Genomic DNA, 23,436 nt, shown 5'->3' with positions numbered 1-23,436 from the left:
TTGTCGATATTATCGTCTAATACTGTCTAAGCATGGAGGTAGAAATGAGAAGGAGTGAGGACGCTAATTCACTATGTTCAATTACCCACCATAGACTCCAGTTAGTCAAAATGACTATTTTGAACTGTAGGCATTAATCAGCGATTCTGCCGGTGACGGAGAGATAGAATCCAGGTCAGGGGAAGCCCCATGACCTCAAGATTCTTTTACCCCTTACGTCACGAACCCACGTGACCGAGGCCACCTGGCAACGCCACAGGTAGCCGTCCATCACTCTTAATTTCTCTCCGCCTCGAGTGAAGATGAAATTTAGCGAGCTCTGCTGGATCGCCTGCTTTTTTTTTCCTGTCCGGATTTATAGCTTGGGTTGTTGCCGCTGCTCGGCATCCGACATGGTAGCTGGTAGGATAAGTTTTCCTTGTCTTTTTTTTACCCTCGTGTCGTTTTCCCCTTTGTGTGTAGTATTTTTCACAGCAAAGAAATCAAAATCCGACGCCACTACGTAGTCACATGTTGATTTCATGGCGGCACCTTTTACAACTGTAATTCGTTTCCCTCATGCATGTCGTCTTTTATTTTTAATGTATTTAGCAATATATAGGTGTAATGACAGCACCAGGGCTCGCTGCCGTTTTTCTTTCCGGTCTCCTCGTGTTTCGAGTCGACCGTGCAGTGGTTATATTCAGAATTTACCAGCATAGAAACCGCATCCGAGATACTTTGTCGTAGCTACGTGCGGGTTTCGGGGTTTTTGCGTGAAAGCGTGTTTTTTTCACTGGAGTTCTGAGGCCTGAGATTTTCTTTCAGAGCCATCAAGATCGCTGAGACTGCATGACCGCGTCACAGCAAGGTCGCGCGTCCAGTAAACAAATCGGTTAAAGTGAGTTGCGTGTTTTGCATGAGTGGAAAGTCCTCACGCTCGGCTACCGGTACTTCATGTACCGGGACGTCGAGTAAGAGGCCCGACGGTGGAGGTACCGATATTTTTCTCGGTCTCCTCCGCCGATCGGAGGGCATCCTCACAGTCTGTTTTTTTTTTCAGGTGGTGGTTTACCCGATTTTACCGGCTGCAGCGAGGCTGTGCCCCTGGAGGCTTTCCTCCTATGGGGCCCGTTGCGGGTCTCTTTGTGGACCCTTCCTCGCACGGCACCGGGTTTGCCTCTGAGTTGAGGGCTTTGGTCGAAGGACTGTCGGGGCAATTGCGTCCCTGGCAGGCCGGGTAGATCAGACGCAGTCGGAGCGAGCTGTCTCCACTGTGTCCCCTCGGTGGGCTAGCAGGAAGAGACACGAAAGCATGTTTGCATTCAAACACGTCTCTTCCGGGGAACCCCCGTTCCCAGTCACGGCTCTCCCACTATTTTGGGGGGTGGCCGAGGCTCAGGCTAATTGCACCGGTCCTTCTCTGGATCCGCGGGCACTGAATGCCAACGGGGTGCTGGCAGCCAAGCCTCCGATCTCGGGGCAGGGCTTTCAGGGCAGGGCACGCGTTGACCCCCCCCCCAACTTTCAGCCAGCTAGGGTTCGTCACGCGGTAACGGTACAACGGTAACGAATTTATCCTTGTGTCCGGTCCCCGCTGTGGGTTTTGACTCCTTTCTTACCGGCCCACGGGCGTCCCCAGAGGGAACCGACCCTGTCATGAGACGCACAGTCGAACACGCTCCCTCTCACATATTTTAAGTTAGAGGAGACGCAGTTCACTCGCGTTGGATACAGCCGGTACTCCGGGCGGTCCCTCAGAGTCTTCCATCTATATGACTCGGTGAGCCACGCTTTTGGGGTGAGGCGGAGTATCATCGATCCCAGTGATACGATGTATATACCCCCACCCTTGATCCTAAAGCGACCACCTAAGGTTGCTTCAACGCTTATGGGATCACGGGCGTCGGGATCCAAAGCAACCCCGTCGGCACATCTCTCCCCTGTCCGTCTGAGTGCGGAGTGGGGCGCAGAGCACGCAAACGGTGTTGATGGGCAGCGTTGGTCAGCCGCGGAGGATGTAATGCTTAAGGCCCCCGGGTGGGGATAACGTTAGGCAACATTTCCCACTGGACCAAACGCTACCCGGTCGGTGTATTTCGGGATCAGACCCCATAGCGTGGGATGAGACCAAAACGCCCCCAACCGGATTCCAAGGCTCCTTCCCCAGACCCCGGTACCATGAATTTGGCAAACCTGGCAAAGGGGGATAGCCGCGTTCCATGGGTGTCTTTGCCAATTGAGGACGACCCATCTAGCCCTGAGGGCAGAGTTGCTTGAGCACATTATTATGCGTGCCCAGCACTCTGGTGACCTTGGAGGCAGAACGCACCAGCCTCCTAGACCAGGCGACATTTTTACTGGTGGGCCACCGCACATCTACGTGCGACACCCCCTAGTGTTGCCTGGCTCGCTTGGCCAGGGCCTCTACTGTGCTACGAGACGCGGCCTTAGACGCATGTGTTTTCGCCGACAAGCTGAGCCGGGGTACGTCCCCACCTCAGTGACGCAGACTGGATACCCTCCACCCTCTTTGTTCAGGGAATGGTGGGTACAGTCTCGGAGCTTCGGAGTGCAATGAATCAGAGGGTTCAGATTGAATCCGCTAGCCAGTTGGTCCTGCCATGGGCAAGCGGAGGGCACCCCAAGCACAGAAAACACAACGCCCTAGGGCGTTGCCCGCTAGCCAGAGTCAGCCAGGAGGCAAGCGCTTATACCCTTCCATGGGAGGGAAGGGTAGTGGCGTGCCCCCAGGGAGGTAAGAGCCAGGTGGTGGCTCCTCACCCTCTCTGGGCGGATGTCTACCCGGCAGCAGGGGAAGCATGTTTGACGCTCACCTCTGCAACCGGGGAGACAGGCACGTGTTCGGTGAGTGGCCAGGTCACAACTAAGTGACTACTTCAGGCCTTGGGGAACTCGCCTCATGGGGGAAGGGAGCACCCTCCCCCCTTGCAACTGCCGAACACATGGCCACACATCCCTGTCGTACACAGATTGCGCCGGTGTAGTCCGGTTTGGAGACGGCGGGTGAACGACCCCTGGACCTTCCCAGGTGGTGACATCCATTTACGGCATACCGCTGAAATCTCCACTTCCCCCCGTCAGTGTCTCCCCTGTTGGGCACTGCCAGGGGACTCCCGCAAGGCGGAAGCAATCAGACAGGAAGTAGCAGTTTGCTGGGGAAAGACGCAATACACAGGGTACATCAGCCGGAACTAAGTCCAGGCTTCTACCCAAATGTGTTCGTAGTACCAAATCTACAAGTGGCAGGCGTCCAGTTTTGGACCTAGACAGACTGAATCAGTACGTGCCCCTCGATCGGTTCCACATAGAGACACCATCCAGGGTTCTTCTCTCCATCCACCGTTTTGACTGGCTAGCCCCGCTAGATTTAAACGGGGCCTACCTGCACGTACCGATGCACCTAGCGAGTTGCCATCTCCTTCGAATCGCCCAGCTGGGCCAAGTATTCGAACTTCGGTGCCCCCTCCCCCCTCCGTTCGGGTTAGGCACAGCGCCCTACGTGTTCACCAGAGGGATGAAACAGGTAGTGCTGCTGCTTCACCAGATGTCGGTACACCGCAATCCGTACCCAGACTACTGGTTACCAACAACCCGGGCAAGGGGTAATAGCCAAACGCATCAGGCTAACACGGGATTTACTTCACCAGCTGGGCTCGTTAGTAAATCGACAAGTCCCACCTCGAGCCAACGCGCAGTTGGTGTCCCTGGGCATGGAGTTTTGACACAGAGGTAAGCTTGGCTTAGCTATTTCAAGCATATTGCTTAGCGCTAAGCAGCCTAGCCGAATGCCTAGTCAGCGTTCCCTCGGTGTCCCTCCGTGAACTAATGCGGATCATCGGAATGATGACCTCGGTTCGAAGGGTCGTTCCCCAGGCCGCACTACGCAGCCGCCCGGTATAACACTTGTTATATCGCCGAGCTCTTCTATGGGAACTAGATAGGCGGGTTTCGATCTCGGACCAAGTGAAGGAAGCCCTGCCCTGGTGGTCGTCACTGACCAACCTCGGGCAGAGGGGCCCCCTTGGACCCGCTCGCCGCAGGCATGACTCTGGTAACAAATGCCCCCCCCCCCCAGGGTTGGGGAGCGCATCTATTGGACGAACAAGCCCAAAGTTATGGCTCCCGCATAGTTTTGGGACCACCATATCAACCGGCTCGAACTGTGAGCAGTGTACAATTAGCACTACCACGCTTTCTACCCGTAGTTTGAGACCACAGAGTCCTGCTCCGCACAGACAACGCAGCGGTGGTCTCCTTCAAGAAGGAGGGGGAGACGCATTCCCCATCGTTGTCAGTCCTAGCGGAGCAAAATCCTCCTTTGGTGCCTGGAATACAATGGGGAGCTAACCGCACACCACCTTCCAGGGGTGAGGAACAGTCTGGCGACGCCCTTTCAGGGCGACTCCGTCTCCAGAACACGGAGTGGCTGATACCCCAGTGGGTAGCCTCCAGGCTGTTTCGGCTGTGGACGGTCCAAGGTTAGACCGTTTGCCGCACCCCGGAACACCAAGCTCCCGACGTACGTAACACTCCTGCTGACTCCAGGAGCCTGGGCCAGGGTCGCTTTGCTACCCCCCGGATCCACTTAGTTGTGTACGCTTTTCCTCCCTTCCCGCTAGTCCACCGGGCACCGGAGAAGACTTCGACAGGTGCACACCTGCATATTATCATTGGTTGCACCCAATTGGCCGAACAGGGCCTAGTTTCCACTTCTGTCGGAAACGATAGTCGAAACACCAGCAGTGCTTCCGGACTTACCGGACATGCCGTCCCCACCAGACGGTGCACTACCACGAGCCCAGCGGGTATCACTTACCCGCATAGAGGCTCTCATTAGACCCGCCCATACGAAAGCTTTATCTGAGCGGGCTGCCAACGTCCTGGCCAGGGCGAACTGGGATTCCACCAATGCAGCCTACATTTCTAGGCTGCGAGCATACACTGGTTAGTGTAGCGGAAGGGAGATTGATCGATACCATCCCTCTATTGGCCAGGTAGCAGGCTCCTTCGTCCACCTGTTTGACGAAGTGGGTTTGTCCTACGCAGCGATCGTTGGCTACAGGTCGGCCTTGTGCCCCACCATTCAAACGTACGGGAACAAGACTAACCGATTGTCCTACTATTAGAAGACTATTTATTGCTTTCCAGACGCTGAAACCCCATGCAAGGGAACTGCCCAACTGGGACTTGTCGGCTGTGTTGTCCGCTCTAAGCAGACCGCCTTTTGAGCCTCTCCAATCAGCACCACTCAATTTTTTGAGGTGGAAAATAGTCTTCCTACTGGCCCTCGCCTCAGGTAGGCGCCGGTCAAAGCTAGGCGCGCACTATCCTTTGCGGACGGTTGTGCCGCTTTTATGGGCGATCAAGTTGTACTAAGACACGAATCGGGTTCTCGCCAAGAACCAAATCCCAGGACACGATCCTCAACCGATCGTCATCCCCCGGCTGGCAAATATTGTCAGTCCGGAAGATCAGGAGGAGTTGCTTCTCTGCCCGGTCCGAGCGCTGAGTTGCTACGAGAACCGTACCAGGTTTTCTAGACGGGGAACCAAACACATGTTTTTGTGTTACGGCCCTGACAAGCGGGATAAGCCGGTTTCCCCGACTTCCATCCCCAGGTGGATTACTGCGACTGTACTGGAGGTCTATAATACACTATCCTCCTCAACACAGACCTTGCAGAGACACCAAGTACAAGAACATGAGGTCTGTGCGATTGCTAACTCACTAGCGCTAGCGTCAGGTGCCCCCCTCAAACACATTCTGAGGGCAAGCTTCTGGAGAACGCAGAACGTCTTCATCAACTACTACCTAGGAGACACCCAATCTATTGAGCAGGGTCTCTTCAGGTTAGGCCCTGTCGTAGCGGGTCAGGCCTTGTTTGCTGACCCAGCCCGAACGACTGCAGGGGCCTCTGCGCATAGGCGATAAGTCAGTCTCTGCATTTTTGCGGGCAGATTGGCTGTTCCACTAGCACTTCCTGGAAGCTCCCAGGTTTCGCTTCTGTCGACCTACGCCCTCATGCGAACTGTTTCGGTCCTACTTCAAGCTTATCACCCCCGAGTTCGGCTTGGGTCTAGCTTTCTCGGGCACACCGAACCCTGTCACCACAGCAGCATTGGCTTCTTGCTTCTGGGACAGCACAGGCAAGGTGAGACGCCACCCTTCTTGGGTCTTAACTTAGGTCTTTGGGTTTGTTTTTCATCCCGGACTGGGGGAAAGTCTTTCATCATTCTCCTTTTTTTTCTGTTTGCTCGGAAAAACCCGCCACCTATCGGTGTCTGACTCTGCCTACAGTTCAAAATAGTCATTTTGACTGACTGGAGTCTATGGTGGGTAATTGAACGTAGTGAATTTAGGCGAGGGTTCTTCGAACCCGCCTATTCACATAGTTCATACCCACCATAGACTCCAGGTCCCCCCCAACCTCTCCACTCTTTCCGTCGCGTTGGTCTAAGTCCTCGAGGCGGAGAGAAAGGAACCAGAGTGATGGACGGCTACCTGTGGCGTTGCCAGGTGGCCTCGGTCACGTGGGTTCGTGACGTAAGGGGTAAAAGAATCTTGAGGTCATGGGGCTTCCCCTGACCTGGATTCTATCTCTCCGTCACCGGCAGAATCGCTGATTAATGCCTACAGTTCAAAATAGTCATTTTGACTGACTGGAGTCTATGGTGGGTATGAACTATGTGAATAGGCGGGTTCGAAGAACCCTCGCCTAATTTAAGCCCATGTTAATCTTATAAACATCCTTTGTCTTCGGTCTGGTTAAGCCACTTATTGATTTGTTTAGAAGTCATTTTATCTGAATGATAATAGCCGCTTAACTACACAAGAAAACGAGAATTGAACAGAAAAAAATAAATTACGTTTAAACATCGTCTATAAAATTGAATGCGCAAACCATAAATAAAAGAATTGTGCATGTGCAATGACCTTTATCGGATCACAAAGGTCATTTCACACTTGTAGATACCGGACATTCTGCATATGGACGCTACCATGATGTGTGATTACTTCTTTTCTGATATTTTTCATCGCAATAGTCGTCAAACTTTGGACATTGATTGAAAAAATCCCGCAAATTTCCACAGTGAAATTTAAAGATACATGATAAGATTATAACAAGATGTTTTGACGAGTCATTTTTCATTGGTGTGCAGAACTGTGCAGATGTCGAAAATCGTGCCTTTTGTTGTAATAGATTTCGCGCGTTGAGTACACTCAGCGTACGTATTTCGCTGCATTTTGTATTATTGTTATCTGTTTGGGCATTCGCAGTGCGTTGAGAATCTTCGTGAAGCTTCCGAATACAGCCGAAACACGTAAGCCGAAAAACTGTGACATTGTACAGCGTGTTTGCAAACTAATTACAATTTGTACTGAGTAAACAAATCGAAAGCATCATGAAGCCAGCGGAAACAATAGCGTCCTCACTCCTTCTATTTTCTACCTCCATGGTCTAAGTTAACCACCTATGTCTGAAAAATATTGGGACAGTTCGTTTTTCTCATATATTATCAATACTGTCTAAGTTACTGTAAAATACTTTATTTACTGACCCAATCTGCATTATTTTCGCTTGGAATTAATATTCACTGTTTTCGCTGGAGGAATGATTCAGTGAAAATAAAATCCAGCGAATATACCTTTTTTCCTATATTTTACATTCAATTTGTCAAAAACCAGTGAAATTAAATTCCACATAAAACACCCCAAATTTTTTTTCAGTGAAAATAAATTCCAGCTAAAATAAAGTATTTTACAGTATACATCTTTGTTGGAACCATGTCTAATACTGTCTTATTTTCAGATCCTTGCCGCGGAACTATTGAAACAGTTTGTTCATCTCTGATAACCTGTTATAAAAAACTTAATAGGATATTAAAATGTGTTCCCACTATAAATCGCAGTCACAAACTGACCCAATCTGCATTGTCTCCATCCTGTGCTCGTTTTTCCATCCTGTGCTCCCATTCATGATACTTGATTTTGAACCTGCTAACACCATGTGTATCTAATTACAGGTCAATGAAATAAAAAATGAATCAAGCAAAAGACCAGTTAACAAATGTTTACTTTAGTAAACACATACATCAGTAGTTACTATGGGAACTGGAAGTTCTTTTATGCAAGAGGAAGATGGTGATCTCATTAGTGATAATGGTGTCATTAAACGCATCCCAATTGAGGTCAAACCACGTAGAACGTTGAGAGGGTCAATACGAAATGGACCCTCATTTATACGCCGTAATAAGGGATCGAGTCTTCGATCTGCTCTTTCAGTGGATCTGGAGAATACAGAAGTAGAGAAGATTAGGAAGGAGTTTGAAATGTACAAGATTAGTAATCAGAATGAAACTTCTGAGCTACAGAAAAAACAACAGAAGCTGGAGAGTGAAAACCGGCGCCTTCGAGCAGAACTTCAGGTTGGTACTGTAATAATTTTTTGCTTGGCTTTGAAGTGAAAGTCATAGCAGTGGAAAAATATCTCATCGCCCAGTGTTGTCATTGTAAACTTTTCTTGTGGGCACTTAACCTTTTTTGTGGGCGTGATAACTCCCATAATATTCAGTTGATCAACCCTATACATATATTTTCTATTAATAAATTTCATAGTGTAGTGGTTAAAAAGTGGAAGATAGGGAGATAAAAACCCATGCTAGGAACATAATTTTTTCCCCCTTTTTTCAGCAATTTCTTTGATTTTTGCTTTGCCCATAATGAAATGAATGGAAAGTCATAGTAGTGGCAAAATTAAAAGTTATGGGCAACATAGATTTTGTTTAAAGTTCAAATTTAGTAACTCAAACTTAAATTAACAGTTAACATTAAACAAAACAAAAAATCTATGGTGAAATGTGAATGTTCAACAAAAACTTATATTGCTTGTAACTTGAAATTTTTGAAAAATCACCAAATTTGATCAATCAATTGTGTCACAGTCGTCAATTATTTCTCAGCCACCCCTAGACTGATATTTATCAAACTGGAAACATCTCACATACTGGGTTACTGATGCACATCAATTTGTTTGGCAGTCTAATTCAAAATAGCCGACTGGAGGCCATTTTTATTCTACCTGTTTTTCAGATACACTTTTGCAGATTTTGTTTCAATTTAGTATATATAAACATAATTGGTAGCATTAACTTTTGAGGTATTTTTTTAATTTTGATGAAACTTAACCAACTGGCAACCACTTTTTATTAAGAAAAGATAAAAATGCCACCAGAGTAGCATTGTTTGCTTGTCAACATACAGACAAAAATGTGATATTGAACATGTTGGATTACTGTGTGTACATTGTTTTACTATACTGAGCACTCATGAGTCATACTTATTAATACAAACACAAGAATATATATATATATAGTGAAAATACAATTGCAGCCAAGACTAACCAACTTACATAATATGGTATTTTCATCTAGGCATTACAGAAAACATGTGCCAAGCTACGCTATGAGAGAGATATGGCTCTTGATGCAGAGTACCAGGCATTACAAAGAGCTGCTACTTTTGAGAATGAACGAGACAAAGTACAAAGACAATTCAAGGTAAGAGACCCTAACAAATTAAGTATGTTATTACTGTACACAAGTTGGGAAGGGCTTCAACATGAACTGTAATATGTTTCGCCAGATATTTGTTGACACCTTGCAGTTATGACTGTGCCCATAGCAACCAATAAAAACCTGACTATATTTTAATTCACCTCACTGTTAATACTCATTCTTAGAAACATACATTCATGTTCTCAATGCCTTTTTGGTAGGCATGCATGCTTTGTTTTGTTTTTTGAGTGTGCATTAGTTAACCACCAACATGTTCCTAAAGTACAGTGGAACTTTTTCAAAGAAATTATTTTAGCATATTAAACATATCAGCAGATTACTGCTATCAGTTTTTAATTGGAACATCATACAAGTAGTTTACCTGCCAAACAACATACAATACAATCCAAATGTAACTTAACTTCCAAGCTGGCATTCACCTGGCTTGCCTTTTTATAACAACTTATAATTTCTTAAGCAAGTGTCTTTTTCACAAATAGTTTAAACCTATTCTTTGTAGTTCTTTACTAATATGAGACACATTAAGGCAGATTACCATGCACATTTTTTTATAATACATGTATAACAATATTTTCAATCAAACTTTTTTTTTATTATCACCTGAACGCTGAGATTAACAAGGTTATAACTCTAATGTATTCTTTCATTCAGATTTTCCGAGAAACCAAGGAAGGAGAAATCCAAAACTTACTGAAAGCCAAAAGAGAACTTGAAAATAAAATTCAAAAGAGTACACCTGGTATTAATGGAGCCAATATTGACAATGTGGACACTATTTCAAGACTTGGAGATATTGTTGGTAATATTTATATTAGTTTACACGTAAAAACATTTTTGCACCTTATTAGCACCGATGTCACTGATGATCAAGCACCCATCTACTATTGTATGATTTCTGTATTTGGGGTAAAGTTCAACTAAATACCCACCCCTTCAGAAGTGCCTCAAATGTGACTGGCTTGTCAAATTTGTCATCGTTTAGATTTACTGTTTACTTTTCTGAATAATGAAAATATCATGGATAGGATGTGAATAGATAAACATTTCGACAATGAGCTGCTATAGCCATGATTAATAAATACTTTACATTGCATTTACGTTTGTCGTAAATTTTTGGAAAAGTACTACACAGCATTCTGATTGGTTATTGCCATACTTGACCAATCTGGTGAAAGGACATCAGTGCAGGTGAAGCCATTCGACAACACATGACAGAAACTGATTTGTATGAAGTGGTAGTATGGGACTGAAAACATTAAATGACAGGAAATGTTAATAAGCTAAACATCAAAAATAGTGGTATGTTGGCAAAGTTTAGTTGAGGTCCCATGGCACTTCATTGATTGAGTGCAGCATTATCCCTGCTTTTAGTAACAACCTTTGAAAACTGGTAATATAAAACAGTGACTAATTAACAATTCTGATTAACAACTCTGATTGGTTTTCACTAATCAACATCAAGGTTATGTCACTGACAAGTATTTATATCTAATATAGGTGGTAATCCTGGTGATTGGTGGACGGCTTTAGAAAGTGAGCCCTCTATAGGTAGTACTACTCAACTACAACCCATGTACAAAGGACCAGAATTTGCACACAGTCTTGGTGACATTGAAGGACCATTTACAACTGTTAATAAAGGTAAGTATGCAATGCTAATGATCCCTGTAAAGTGGGTTATTGCATAATTTCTAATGAGTTAGGGGGACATAACGTTAACATAGCAAGTGTACGTCTGTGATATATTGCACATTGACCTAAGATATATTGTACACCACTGACCTACGATATATATTGTACACTGATCCTGATATATTGTACACTGATCCTGATATATTGTAAACTGATCCATTATATATATTGTACCCTGATCTACGATATATTGTACACTGATCTATGATATATAAATATTGTACACTGATCTACGATATATATTGTACACTGATCCATTATATATATTGTACCTTGATCTACGATATATTGTACACTGATCTATGATATATATATATATTGTACACTGATCAACGATATATTGTACCCTGATCCACGATATATTGTGCACTGATCTATGATATATATTATACACTGATCTACGATATATTGTAAACTGATCTAAGATATATATTGTACCCTGATCTATGATATATTGTACCCTGATCTACGATATATTGTACACTGATCTACGATATATTGTGCACTGATCTATGATATATTGTGCACTGATCTATGATATATTGTGCACTGATCTATGATATATATTGTACACTGACCTTCGATATATTGTACACTGACCTTCAATATAAATTGTACACTGACCTACGATATATTGTACACTGACCTTCAATATATTGTACACTGACCTTCGATATATTGTACACTGACCTTCGATATATTGTACACTGACCTACGTGTATTCCACACTGACCTGTGATATGTTGTACACTGACCTACGATATATTGTACACCATTGACCTACGATATATTGCATACTGACCTGTGATATATTGTACACTGACCTACGATATATTGTACACCATTGACCTACGATATATTGTACACCATTGACCTACAATATATTGTACACTGACCTACAATATATTCCACAATGACCTACGATATATTCCACACTGACCTGTGATATATTGTACACTGACCTACGATATATTGTACACCATTAACCTACGATATATTGCACACTGACCTGTGATATATTGTACACTGACCTGTGATATATTCCAAACTGACCTGTGATATGTTGTACACTGACCTACGATATATTGTACACCATTGACCTACGATATATTGTACACCATTGACCTACAATATATTCCACATTGACCTACGATATATTGCACACTGACCTACGATATATTGTACACCATTGACCTACGATATATTACACACTGACCTACGTATATTCTTTTTTGGGGATGCCCGGTGGCCGAGGGGAAGACGTGTAGTGGCGTGAAGCTAGGCGATTATGTGCCGTACGCGAGCGCCGGTTCGAGTCACGCACGCAGTACGTATTTACTATAATTAGACGTAGTCTTTACCTTGCCGTTTATTCGGTGTTATTTGCTTACTTTACTTCCTATGTCGACAGTAACTATGAGTTTAAAATTATTTCTCATTACTTATTCACTGTTATAATGCTGTACCATTACTTTCACCATCCTACTACAGCCAGATCTGAAGGCCTTTGCCGCATTCTGGCCACGCTGTGTGTGGCGCGGATCGCGTGGACGGGTTTCATGTTCTCTGCACGTAATAAGCTTGGTTATTAAGCATCTTTTTTGGGGATGCCCGGTGGCCGAGGGGAAGACGTGTAGTGGCGTGAAGCTAGTTGATTAGGTGCCGTACGCGAGCGCCGGTTCGAGTCACGCACGCAGTACGTATTTACTATAATTAGACGTAGTCTTTACCTTGCCGTTTATTCGGTGTTATTTGCTTACTTTACTTGCTATGTTGACAGCAACTATGAGTTTAAAATTATTTCTCAGTACTTATTCACTGTTATAATGCTGTACCATTACTTTCACCATCCTACTACAGCCAGATCTGAAGGCCTTTGCCACATTCTGGCCACGCTGTGTGGCGCGGATCGCGTGGACGGGTTTCGTGTTCTCTGCACGTAATAAGCTCGGTTATTAAGCATCCTTTTTTGGGGATGCCCGGTGGCCGAGGGGAAGACGTGTAGTGGCGTGAAGCTAGGCGATTAGGTGCCGTACATGAGCGCTGGTTCGAGTTACGCACGCAGTACGTATTTACTATAATTAGACGTAGTCTTTACCTTGCCGTTTATTTGGTGTTACTTGCTTACTTTACTTCCTATGTCGACAGCAACTATGAGTTTATACGTATATTCCACACTGACCTGTGATATGTTGTACACTGACCTACAATATATTGTACACTGACCTGCAATATATTGTACACTGACCTACGATATATTCCACACTGACCTGTGATATATTATACACTGACCTACGATATATTGCACACCATTGACCTGTGATATATTGCACACTAACCTACGATATATTGTATACCATTGACCTACAATATATATTGCACACTGACCTGTGATATGTTGTACACTGACTGACAATATATTGTAAATTGACCTACGATATATTACACACTAATCTACGATATATTGCAGACTGACCTACGATATGTTTTACACAGACCTACAATGTTTTGTACACCACTGACCTATGATATATTGCACACTGACCTGCGATATGTCGTACATTGACTGGCGATATATTGTAAACTGACCTGTGATATATTGCTCACTGACCTACGATATATTGCATACTGACCTATGATATATTGCACACCTGCGATGTATTTTACACTGACATGGTACATACAGCACATATACATTAAATTAGTCCACATGACTGGCTGTCTATTCAGGACTTTTACAATGTCATGTTATCGGTTTTCATATTTGTTTTTGTTCACAGAGGATTGGAATGCTGTTGCTGCCACCTTAGCACAGACAGTAACCAGCTTTCCACCAACTATGCAGTGTACAAATCTCAGAATATACATCTCAGCCCCCAGAGATATGCACACTGAAGTGGATATACTGAACAAGGTTGGTTAACTATCACATTACTCATCTCAACTCACAGCTCCTAACTATCTCAATCAAACTTTGTTGTTTTTTCCTCAAGATTGTGATAAGATTAAGATTATGGAGGTATATAAATGTACCAAAATGAGCCAAGTACGGGTGAAAAGTATGGGTGTACTTTTCAGAAAATAGGTAATTTAGCGAGTACTAGTGATAAAATGTAGCGAGTCCAATCAGCTTGGCGTACTAGTCAGCGTGTGTTTGCATGCTTATTCCTGCATGCTGCTGTGATATATTCTGTCTCATGTGACTGGCTCTCATCCAATCAGCTTGCCGTACTAGTCAGTCAACAGTGTGTTTACATGCTTATTCTGGCATACTGCTGTGATATATTCTGTCTCATGTGACCAGCTCTCATCCAATCAGCTTGGCGTACTTGTCATTCAACAGTGTGTTTGCATGCTTATTATGGCATACTACTGTGATTTATTTCGTCTCATGTGACCAGCTCTCATCCAATCAGCTTTGCATACTAAAATATGAGAAATGACAATTCATGTTTTCACTCTAGGACTACCTCAATACACTTCAACAGACATGTGAATTACATGGTAGATTGTTTACAATGATTCACATATCATATGACGATCAAGCAAAACTCAATGAAGAGAATATAGTGAAGGAACTTAACACTAGAAGACATGAAATTCAACAGTCTTCCATATTCCTGGCTTTTCTAGGGGAACACACCAATAGGTAAGTAAACAATTCAACAGTCTTCAATATTCCTGGCTTTTCTAGGGGAACACACCAATAGGTAAGTAAACAATTCAACAGTCTTCAATATTCCTGGTATTTCTAGAGGAACACACCAATAGGTAAGTAAACAATTCAACAGTCTTCAATATTCCTGGCATTTCTAGGGGAACACACCAATAGGTAAGTAAACAATTCAACAGTCTTCAATATTCCTGGCTTTTCTAGGGGAACACACCAATAGGTAAGTAAACAATTCAACAGTCTTCAATATTCCTGGCATTTCTAGAGGAACACACCAATAGGTAAGTAAACAATTCAACAGTCTTCAATATTCCTGGCTTTTCTAGGGGAACACACCAATAGGTAAGTAAACAATTCAACAGTCTTCAATATTCCTGGCATTTCTAGGGGAACACACCAATAGGTAAGTAAACAATTCAACAGTCTTCAATATTCCTGGCTTTTCTAGGGGAACACACCAATAGGTAAGTAAACAATTCAACAGTCTTCAATATTCCTGGCTTTTCTAGGGGAACACACCAATAGGTAAGTAAACAATTCAACAGTCTTCAATATTCCTGGCATTTCTAGAGGAACACACCAATAGGTAAGTAAACAATTCAACAGTCTTCAGTATTCCTGGCATTTCTAGAGGAACACACCAATAGGTAAGTAAACAATTCAACAGTCTTCAATATTCCTGGCTTTTCTAGGGGAACACACCAATAGGTAAGTAAACAATTCAACAGTCTTCAATATTCCTGGTATTTCTAGAGGAACACACCAATAGGTAAGTAAACAATTCAACAGTCTTCAATATTCCTGGCATTTCTAGAGGAACACACCAATAGGTAAGTAAACAATTCAACAGTCTTCAATATTCCTGGCTTTTCTAGGGGAACACACCAATAGGTAAGTAAACAATTCAACAGTCTTCAATATTCCTGGCATTTCTAGGGAAACACACCAATAGGTAAGTAAACAATTCAACAGTCTTCAATATTCCTGGCTTTTCTAGGGGAACACACCAATAGGTAAGTAAACAATTCAACAGTCTTCAATATTCCTGGCATTTCTAGGGAAACACACCAATAGGTAAGTAAACAATTACACAGTCTTCAATATTCCTGGCTTTTCTAGGGGAACACACCAATAGGTAAGTAAACAATTCAACAGTCTTCAATATTCCTGGTATTTCTAGAGGAACACACCAATAGGTAAGTAAACAATTCAACAGTCTTCAATATTCCTGGCTTTTCTAGAGGAACACACCAATAGGTAAGTAAACAATTCAACAGTCTTCAATATTCCTGGCATTTCTAGGGGAACACACCAATAGGTAAGTAAACAATTCAACAGTCTTCAATATTCCTGGCATTTCTAGGGAAACACACCAATAGGTAAGTAAACAATTACACAGTCTTCAATATTCCTGGCTTTTCTAGGGGAACACACCAATAGGTAAGTAAACAATTCAACAGTCTTCAATATTCCTGGCTTTTCTAGAGGAACACACCAATAGGTAAGTAAACAATTCAACAGTCTTCAATATTCCTGGCATTTCTAGAGGAACACACCAATAGGTAAGTAAACAATTCAACAGTCTTCAATATTCCTGGCTTTTCTAGGGGAACACACCAATAGGTAAGTAAACAATTCAACAGTCTTCAATATTCCTGGCCTTTCTAGAGGAACACACCAATAGGTAAGTAAACAATTCAACAGTCTTCAATATTCCTGGCTTTTCTAGGGGAACACACCAATAGGTAAGTAAACAATTCAACAGTCTTCAATATTCCTGGCATTTCTAGAGGAACACACCAATAGGTAAGTAAACAATTCAACAGTCTTCAATATTCCTGGCTTTTCTAGGGGAACACACCAATAGGTAAGTAAACAATTCAACAGTCTTCAATATTCCTGGCTTTTCTAGGGGAACACACCAATAGGTAAGTAAACAATTCAACAGTCTTCAATATTCCTGGCTTTTCTAGGGGAACACACCAATAGGTAAGTAAACAATTCAACAGTCTTCAATATTCCTGGCCTTTCTAGGGGAACACACCAATAGGTAAGTAAACAATTCAACAGTCTTCAATATTCCTGGCTTTTCTAGAGGAACACACCAATAGGTAAGTAAACAATTCAACAGTCTTCAATATTCCTGTCATTTCTAGGGGAACACACCAATAGGTAAGTAAACAATTCAACAGTCTTCAATATTCCTGGCATTTCTAGGGGAACACGACAATAGGTAAGTAAACAATTGAACATAGGATGAAGAATTATTGCAAAGGCCTGATTGTTGTTATTCATCATTGAATTATTCACATTGAATACTCTTTGTTCATATTGTAGCACCTATGTTGTAAGCTTTGAGGAATGTACCAATGTTTACACTTTGACATGATATCTACATGTATGAACATTACACAAATTGTAGGAAATAACAGTATGTATGTTCATTTTTAAGTGTCCGGGATTGTTCTGGCTTAAATTTAATAGCCATAACAATATCAGTATCTGACATAATTTAAGACTTTTGTGATTAGAGTAAAGAATATCATCAGTTGAGTGAGTGCGACATTGAGAGAAAGAGAGAGATCCAGAAGGAAGATAAACGCTGCAAACTATTAATCAGACACTTTTATTCATTTTTCAGATTTACACGAGATGAATATGAACATGGTTATCTCAACATACCTGGCAATAAACCAGCAATATTTTGCTTCAGAAATCCATCATATCGGGGGTAAGTAAACTATACAACATAAGGCTAAATTGATCAAGCATATATCTATGATCTTGGATGACTTTTTAGCTCCGCTGTCGACTTTGTCGAGCGGAGCTTATCATATGAGTGATTGTCTGTTGTCGTCCGTGTCAATGTTTTACTTTTTCGACTTCTTCTTGAAAACTACAAGCCTGAATACTTTGATACTTGGTGTATATGTACCTTGGGTGGACCTCTCTCAGATTTGTTCATTTCATGATGATATCTTCAATTCTCTAATTTTAGTGAATATTTTTGTCATTTTTGAAAAAAAGTGATATTTTCAACTTCTTGTTAAAAACCGCAAATCCAATTGCTTCGATATATACATACATTACATATATAGGTACTACATGTGGACCTCTCTCAGATTTGTTCATTTTGTAATATCTTCAATTCTCTAATTTTAGTGAATAATTTTGTCATTTTTGAAAAAAAGTGATATTTTCAACTTCTTGTTAAAAACCGCAAGTCCAATTGCTTTGATATTACATATATAAGTACTAAATGTGAACCTCTTTCAGATTTGTTCATTTCATGATGATATCTTTAATTCTCTAATTTTAGTGAATATTTTAAAAAATTTTAGTAAAAAGTGATATTTTGGACTTCTTGTTGAAAACTGCAAGTCTGATTGCTTTTATATTACATATATTACATGTGGACCTCTTTCAGATTTGTTAATTTCATGGTGATATCTTCAATTATCTAATTTTGATGATTATTTTTGGTGAAAAGTGATATTTTTGAATTCTTGTTGAAAACAGCAAGTCCTGTTGCTTTGATACTATACATACTTTCTAATGATATCTTCTGCTCTTTAATTGCAATGTGCATTGCTAACAGCGGAGCTATCTCAGCCGACAGGCTGCTTGTTTTTATATTCCTGTACTATTTGGGAACTTTTATACAATTCATTCTTTTTAAAGGAACATTAATACAGTACATGTATTATTATTTGAGGAATATGAATATTTATTAATTTTTTCATGTAATTATGATGATCCTATTGTTAATTTTTGGTAAGATTTTTTTCCACCTAAATTTTAGCTGCGGCTTCTAATAAAATGGTACAATGCAATAGAAGGGATGCGGCTTCTATTAGAGCAGCTACACATATGAGAAATGATGAATTTTTACTTCTCAATCGTTCAAAAAGAATGAGTGCGGCTTCTATTAGGGATGCAGCTTCTAATACAAATTTTACAGTATTTCCCACCAAGTTTTTGGTTGTTTCAGGACTTTTATTCTCACTTGCCATGGAAAGAAAAGATTGTCAGGCAGTGAGTCGATCATTAGTTTAACCCTCATTCATCATTTAATGTCTAGATTCCCAATTGGCAAGCTTTTCATATGTATGCTTTTTAATGACAATAAAATATTTTTATAAGATCCAATTACATTGAAACTAACTTAAAAAGAACATCGTCTTTTGTATAGGTGTAAATCACGTCAAGGGGAAGCACAGCAATTGAAGAATATGGTGAAAGAGAGTGGTAAAGCCAAAGTGATTGATAACTATGAGAATCCATTAAGGGGAACAAAACAAGCATATGTAGAGCTAGAAAGGATTGTTAAATTGGTGAGTCCATGGGGTATACATAGAGTGGAGATGACACATTGCTGCAACATTATATTGTGTGTTTTATGTCATTATGAATAATTGATGTTTTCATGTTTTTCATTAGGAACTTGGTATAGAGCTTACAGAGAGTAAAGATGAAGGTTATAATGAAGATATTGATTCATGTAGTGGTACACATTGGGATTCACATAATGATTATGAACATTTAGAGGCATTTAGTCGTGCTTCCTTTGCTACATGTGACTTAGGGTCAGAAAAGGTACGATGAAAACATTTTTCTAACCTGTCAGGTTATTCTGATTGTGTGATGAATAATATTACCTGGGAAGAGAATGTATTCAGTAGTGTGTCAGTCCATATTGTAGGGTAGTGTGTTTGATGCAGCATTAAGGGCCAAATGATTGAGTGTTTAGTGCCATGAGATGGAGTGTTTAGTGCCATATGATGGAGTGTTTAGTGCCATATGATGGAGTGTTTAGTGCCATGTGATGAAGTGTTTAGTGCCATGTGGTGGAGTGTTTTGTGCCATGAGATGGAGTGTTTAGTGCCATGAGATGGAGTGTTTAGTGTTATGTGGTGGAGTGTTTAGTGCCATGAGATGGAGTGTTTAGTGTTATGTGTTATGTGGTTGAGTGTTTGGTGCCATGAGATGGAGTGTTTAGTGCAATGAGATGGAGTGTTTAGTGTTATGTGTTGGAGTGTTTAGTGCCATGAGATGGAGTGTTTAGTGCCATGAGATGAAGTGTTTAGTGTTATGTGTTGAAGTGTGTAGTGCCATGTGATGGAGTGTTTAGTGCCATGAGATGGAGTGTTTAGTGTTATGTGTTGGAGTGTTTAGTGCCATGAGATGAAGTGTTTAGTGTTATGTGTTGGAGTGTTTAGTTCCATGAGATGGAGTGTTCAGTGTTATGTGTTATGTGGTTGAGTGTTTGGTGCCATGAGATGGAGTGTTTAGTGCAATGAGATGGAGTGTTTAGTGTTATGTGTTGGAGTGTTTAGTGCCATGAGATGGAGTGTTTAGTGCCATGAGATGAAGTGTTTAGTGTTATGTGTTGGAGTGTGTAGTGCCATGTGATGGAGTGTTTAGTGCCATGAGATGAAGTGTTTAGTGTTATGTGTTGGAGTGTGTAGTGCCATGTGATGGAATGTTTAGTGCCATGAGATGAAGTGTTTAGTGTTATGTGTTGGAGTGTGTAGTGCCATGTGATGGAGTGTTTAGTGCCATGAGATGAAGTGTTAGTGTTATGTGTTGGAGTGTGTAGTGCCATGTGATGGAGTGTTTAGTGCCATGAGATGGAGTGTGTAGTGTTATGTGGTGAAGTGTTTAGTGCCATGAGATTGAGTGTTTTAGTGTTATGTGTCAGAGTGTGTAGTGCCATGTGATGGAGTGTTTAATGCCATGAGATGGAGTGTTTAGTGCTATGTGTTGGAGTGTTTAGTGCCATGAGATGAAGTGTTTAGTGTTATGTGTTGAAGTGTGTAGTGCCATGTGATGGAGTGTTTAGTGCCATGAGATGGAGTGTTTAGTGTTATGTGTTGGAGTGTTTAGTGCCATGCGGTGAAGTGTTTAGTGTTATGTGTTGGAGTGTGCAGTGCCATGTGATGGAGTGTTTAGTGCCATGAGATGGAGTGTTTAGTGTTATGTGTTGTAGTGTTTAGTGCCATGAGATGGAGTGTTCAGTGTTATGTGGTTGAGTGCTTGGTGCCATGAGATGGAGTGTTTAGTGCAATGAGATGGAGTGTTCAGTGTTATGTGTTGGAGTGTGTAGTGCCATGTGATGGAGTGTTTAGTGCCATGAGATGGAGTGTTTAGTGCCATGAGATGGAGTGTTTAGTGTTATGTGTTGTAGTGTGTAGTGCCATGTGATGGAGTGTTTAGTGCCATGAGATGAAGTGTTTAGTGTTATGTGTTGGAGTGTTTAGTGCCATGAGATGAAGTGTTTAGTGTTATGTGTTGGAGTGTGTAGTGCCATGTGATGGAGTGTTTAGTGCCATGAGATGAAGTGTTTAGTGTTATGTGTTGGAGTGTTTAGTGCCATGAGATGAAGTGTTTAGTGTTATGTGTTGGAGTGTGTAGTGCCATGTGATGGAGTGTTTAGTGCCATGAGATGAAGTGTTTAGTGTTATGTGTTGGATTAGTGCCATGAGATGGAGTGTTTAGTGTTATGTGTTGGAGTGTTTAGTGCCATGAGATGAAGTGTTTAGTGTTATGTGTTGGAGTGTGTAGTGCCATGTGATGGAGTGTTTAGTGCCATGAGATGGAGTGTGTAGTGTTATGTGTTGGAGTGTTTAGTGCCATGTGATGAGCCCTGGGCTTGTTTGTTTGTTGAAATTTGTTCATATTAATTCTTTAATAATAATTCATAGTTTTTTGTTCTAATAATATTTCAATGAAACTTGGTACATAGATATTACATTACGCAGGCCTTATTAGTTTTACATTCAAATCTGTTCATATCAGTTACCTGATTTACATAATTAGTTTTCAGCTATTTCATCAATATCTCAAGTACAAGTAATTTTGAATTAATGTGTCTTCAATACTCTCAGCACATGGGAGTTCTTTCTAAGATGTCTTTGATTTTGTTTGATTTCCAGCATTATGGTCAGCTGAATGACTATGTATCAGCTGCTGGACCACTACCACCATTACTAATTAGTGGGAGTCCTGGTTCTGGTAAATCATTATTGCTAGCCAAGTGGATTAGTACGCTGAACAACAAACATGCAAGTACGCTAGTATTGTATCATTTTGTTGGAGGTCAACAAACTATAAGTGCTGATCCAGTACATATGACAAGACGACTGACAGCGCAGGTATATATGTGGTTTGATTCAATTTTTTACAAAATACAAAATATTGCTGTATATTATAAATATACTTTTATTTATTTATTTTGTTATTTTTTGAAGTTATTGTTATTGCATTAAACCCAAAAGTACTTTAAGCTTTTAAACTTTCTCAGTGCCTTCATAGTATATAATGTCAATAACAGGGACTATGTCATCTCAATGACTCGGGCTTTCAGTAACTTGTTTATTTGTCATGTAGAAGGAAGGTAAACAGCACACTTTGACAAATTACATCACATTTACTTATTTATCTATTTACTTGGTAGCCTTTAGCCATATACTGTCATGACATTCCATGATGGAGCCTCCATTGATCACAAGGGGTCCAATTGTGCCATGACTGTGAGTGATGAACTTCTCACTCTCTTCTGACTGACCAATCATGTTGTTTGAATGGTGGTCATTTAAATATTAAACATTCATCAGAACCATGCAACCATGCCCGTAGCAACTGCACATCAACAACTATGCCCGTAGCAACTGCACATCAACAACCATGCCCATAGCAACTGCACATCAACAACCATGCCCATAGCAACTGCACATCAACAACTATGCCCATAGCAACTGCACATCAACAACTATGCCCATAGCAACTGCACATCAACAACTATGCCCATAGCAACTGCACATCAACAACTATGCCCATAGCAACTGCACATCAACAACTATGCCCATAGCAACTGCACATCAACAACTATGCCCTTAGCAACTGCACATCAACAACTATGCCCATAGCAACTGCACATCAACAACTATGCCCTTAGCAACTGCACATCAACAACCATGCCCGTAGCAACTGCACATCAACAACTATGCCCATAGCAACTGCACATCAACAACTATGCCCTTAGCAACTGCACATCAACAACCATGTCCTTAGCAACTGCACATCAACAACTATGCCCATAGCAACTGCACATCAACAACTATGCCCATAGCAACTGCACATCAACAACTATGCCCATAGCAACTGCACATCAACAACTATGCCCATAGCAACTGCACATCAACAACCATGTCCTTAGCAACTGCACATCAACAACTATGCCCATAGCAACTGCACATCAACAACCATGTCCTTAGCAACTGCACATCAACAACTATGCCCATAGCAACTGCACATCAACAACTATGCCCATAGCAACTGCACATCAACAACCATGCCCATAGCAACTGCACATCAACAACTATGCCCATAGCAACTGCACATCAACAACTATGCCCATAGCAACTGCACATCAACAACTATGCCCTTAGCAACTGCACATCAACAACCATGCCCATAGCAACTGCACATCAA

General features: G+C 41.9%; 1 protein-coding gene across 1 annotated transcript in view; it reads left to right on the top strand.

Annotated features, from left to right (window-relative positions):
- LOC102809027 (nephrocystin-3-like) overlaps positions 1-23,436 on the top strand; it is a 43,447-nt gene that overhangs the window by 614 nt on the left and 19,397 nt on the right. The window contains exons 2-11 of the mRNA XM_085495602.1: positions 8,028-8,429; positions 9,435-9,560; positions 10,230-10,377; positions 11,076-11,219; positions 14,051-14,184; positions 14,735-14,919; positions 17,585-17,674; positions 19,136-19,277; positions 19,384-19,539; positions 21,879-22,097. Of these exons, the coding sequence (XP_085351728.1) occupies positions 8,109-8,429; positions 9,435-9,560; positions 10,230-10,377; positions 11,076-11,219; positions 14,051-14,184; positions 14,735-14,919; positions 17,585-17,674; positions 19,136-19,277; positions 19,384-19,539; positions 21,879-22,097 (1,665 nt within the window). The 5' untranslated portion in view covers positions 8,028-8,108. The remainder of the gene's footprint in view (positions 1-8,027; positions 8,430-9,434; positions 9,561-10,229; positions 10,378-11,075; positions 11,220-14,050; positions 14,185-14,734; positions 14,920-17,584; positions 17,675-19,135; positions 19,278-19,383; positions 19,540-21,878; positions 22,098-23,436) is intronic.

This window comes from Saccoglossus kowalevskii, chromosome 22 (assembly GCF_978046115.1).
Source record: "Saccoglossus kowalevskii chromosome 22, keSacKowa6.1, whole genome shotgun sequence".
Classification (NCBI taxonomy): Eukaryota; Metazoa; Hemichordata; class Enteropneusta; family Harrimaniidae; genus Saccoglossus; species Saccoglossus kowalevskii.
Note: the sequence above shows the minus strand (reverse complement) of the source record. Positions and strands in the feature narration are given on the sequence as shown.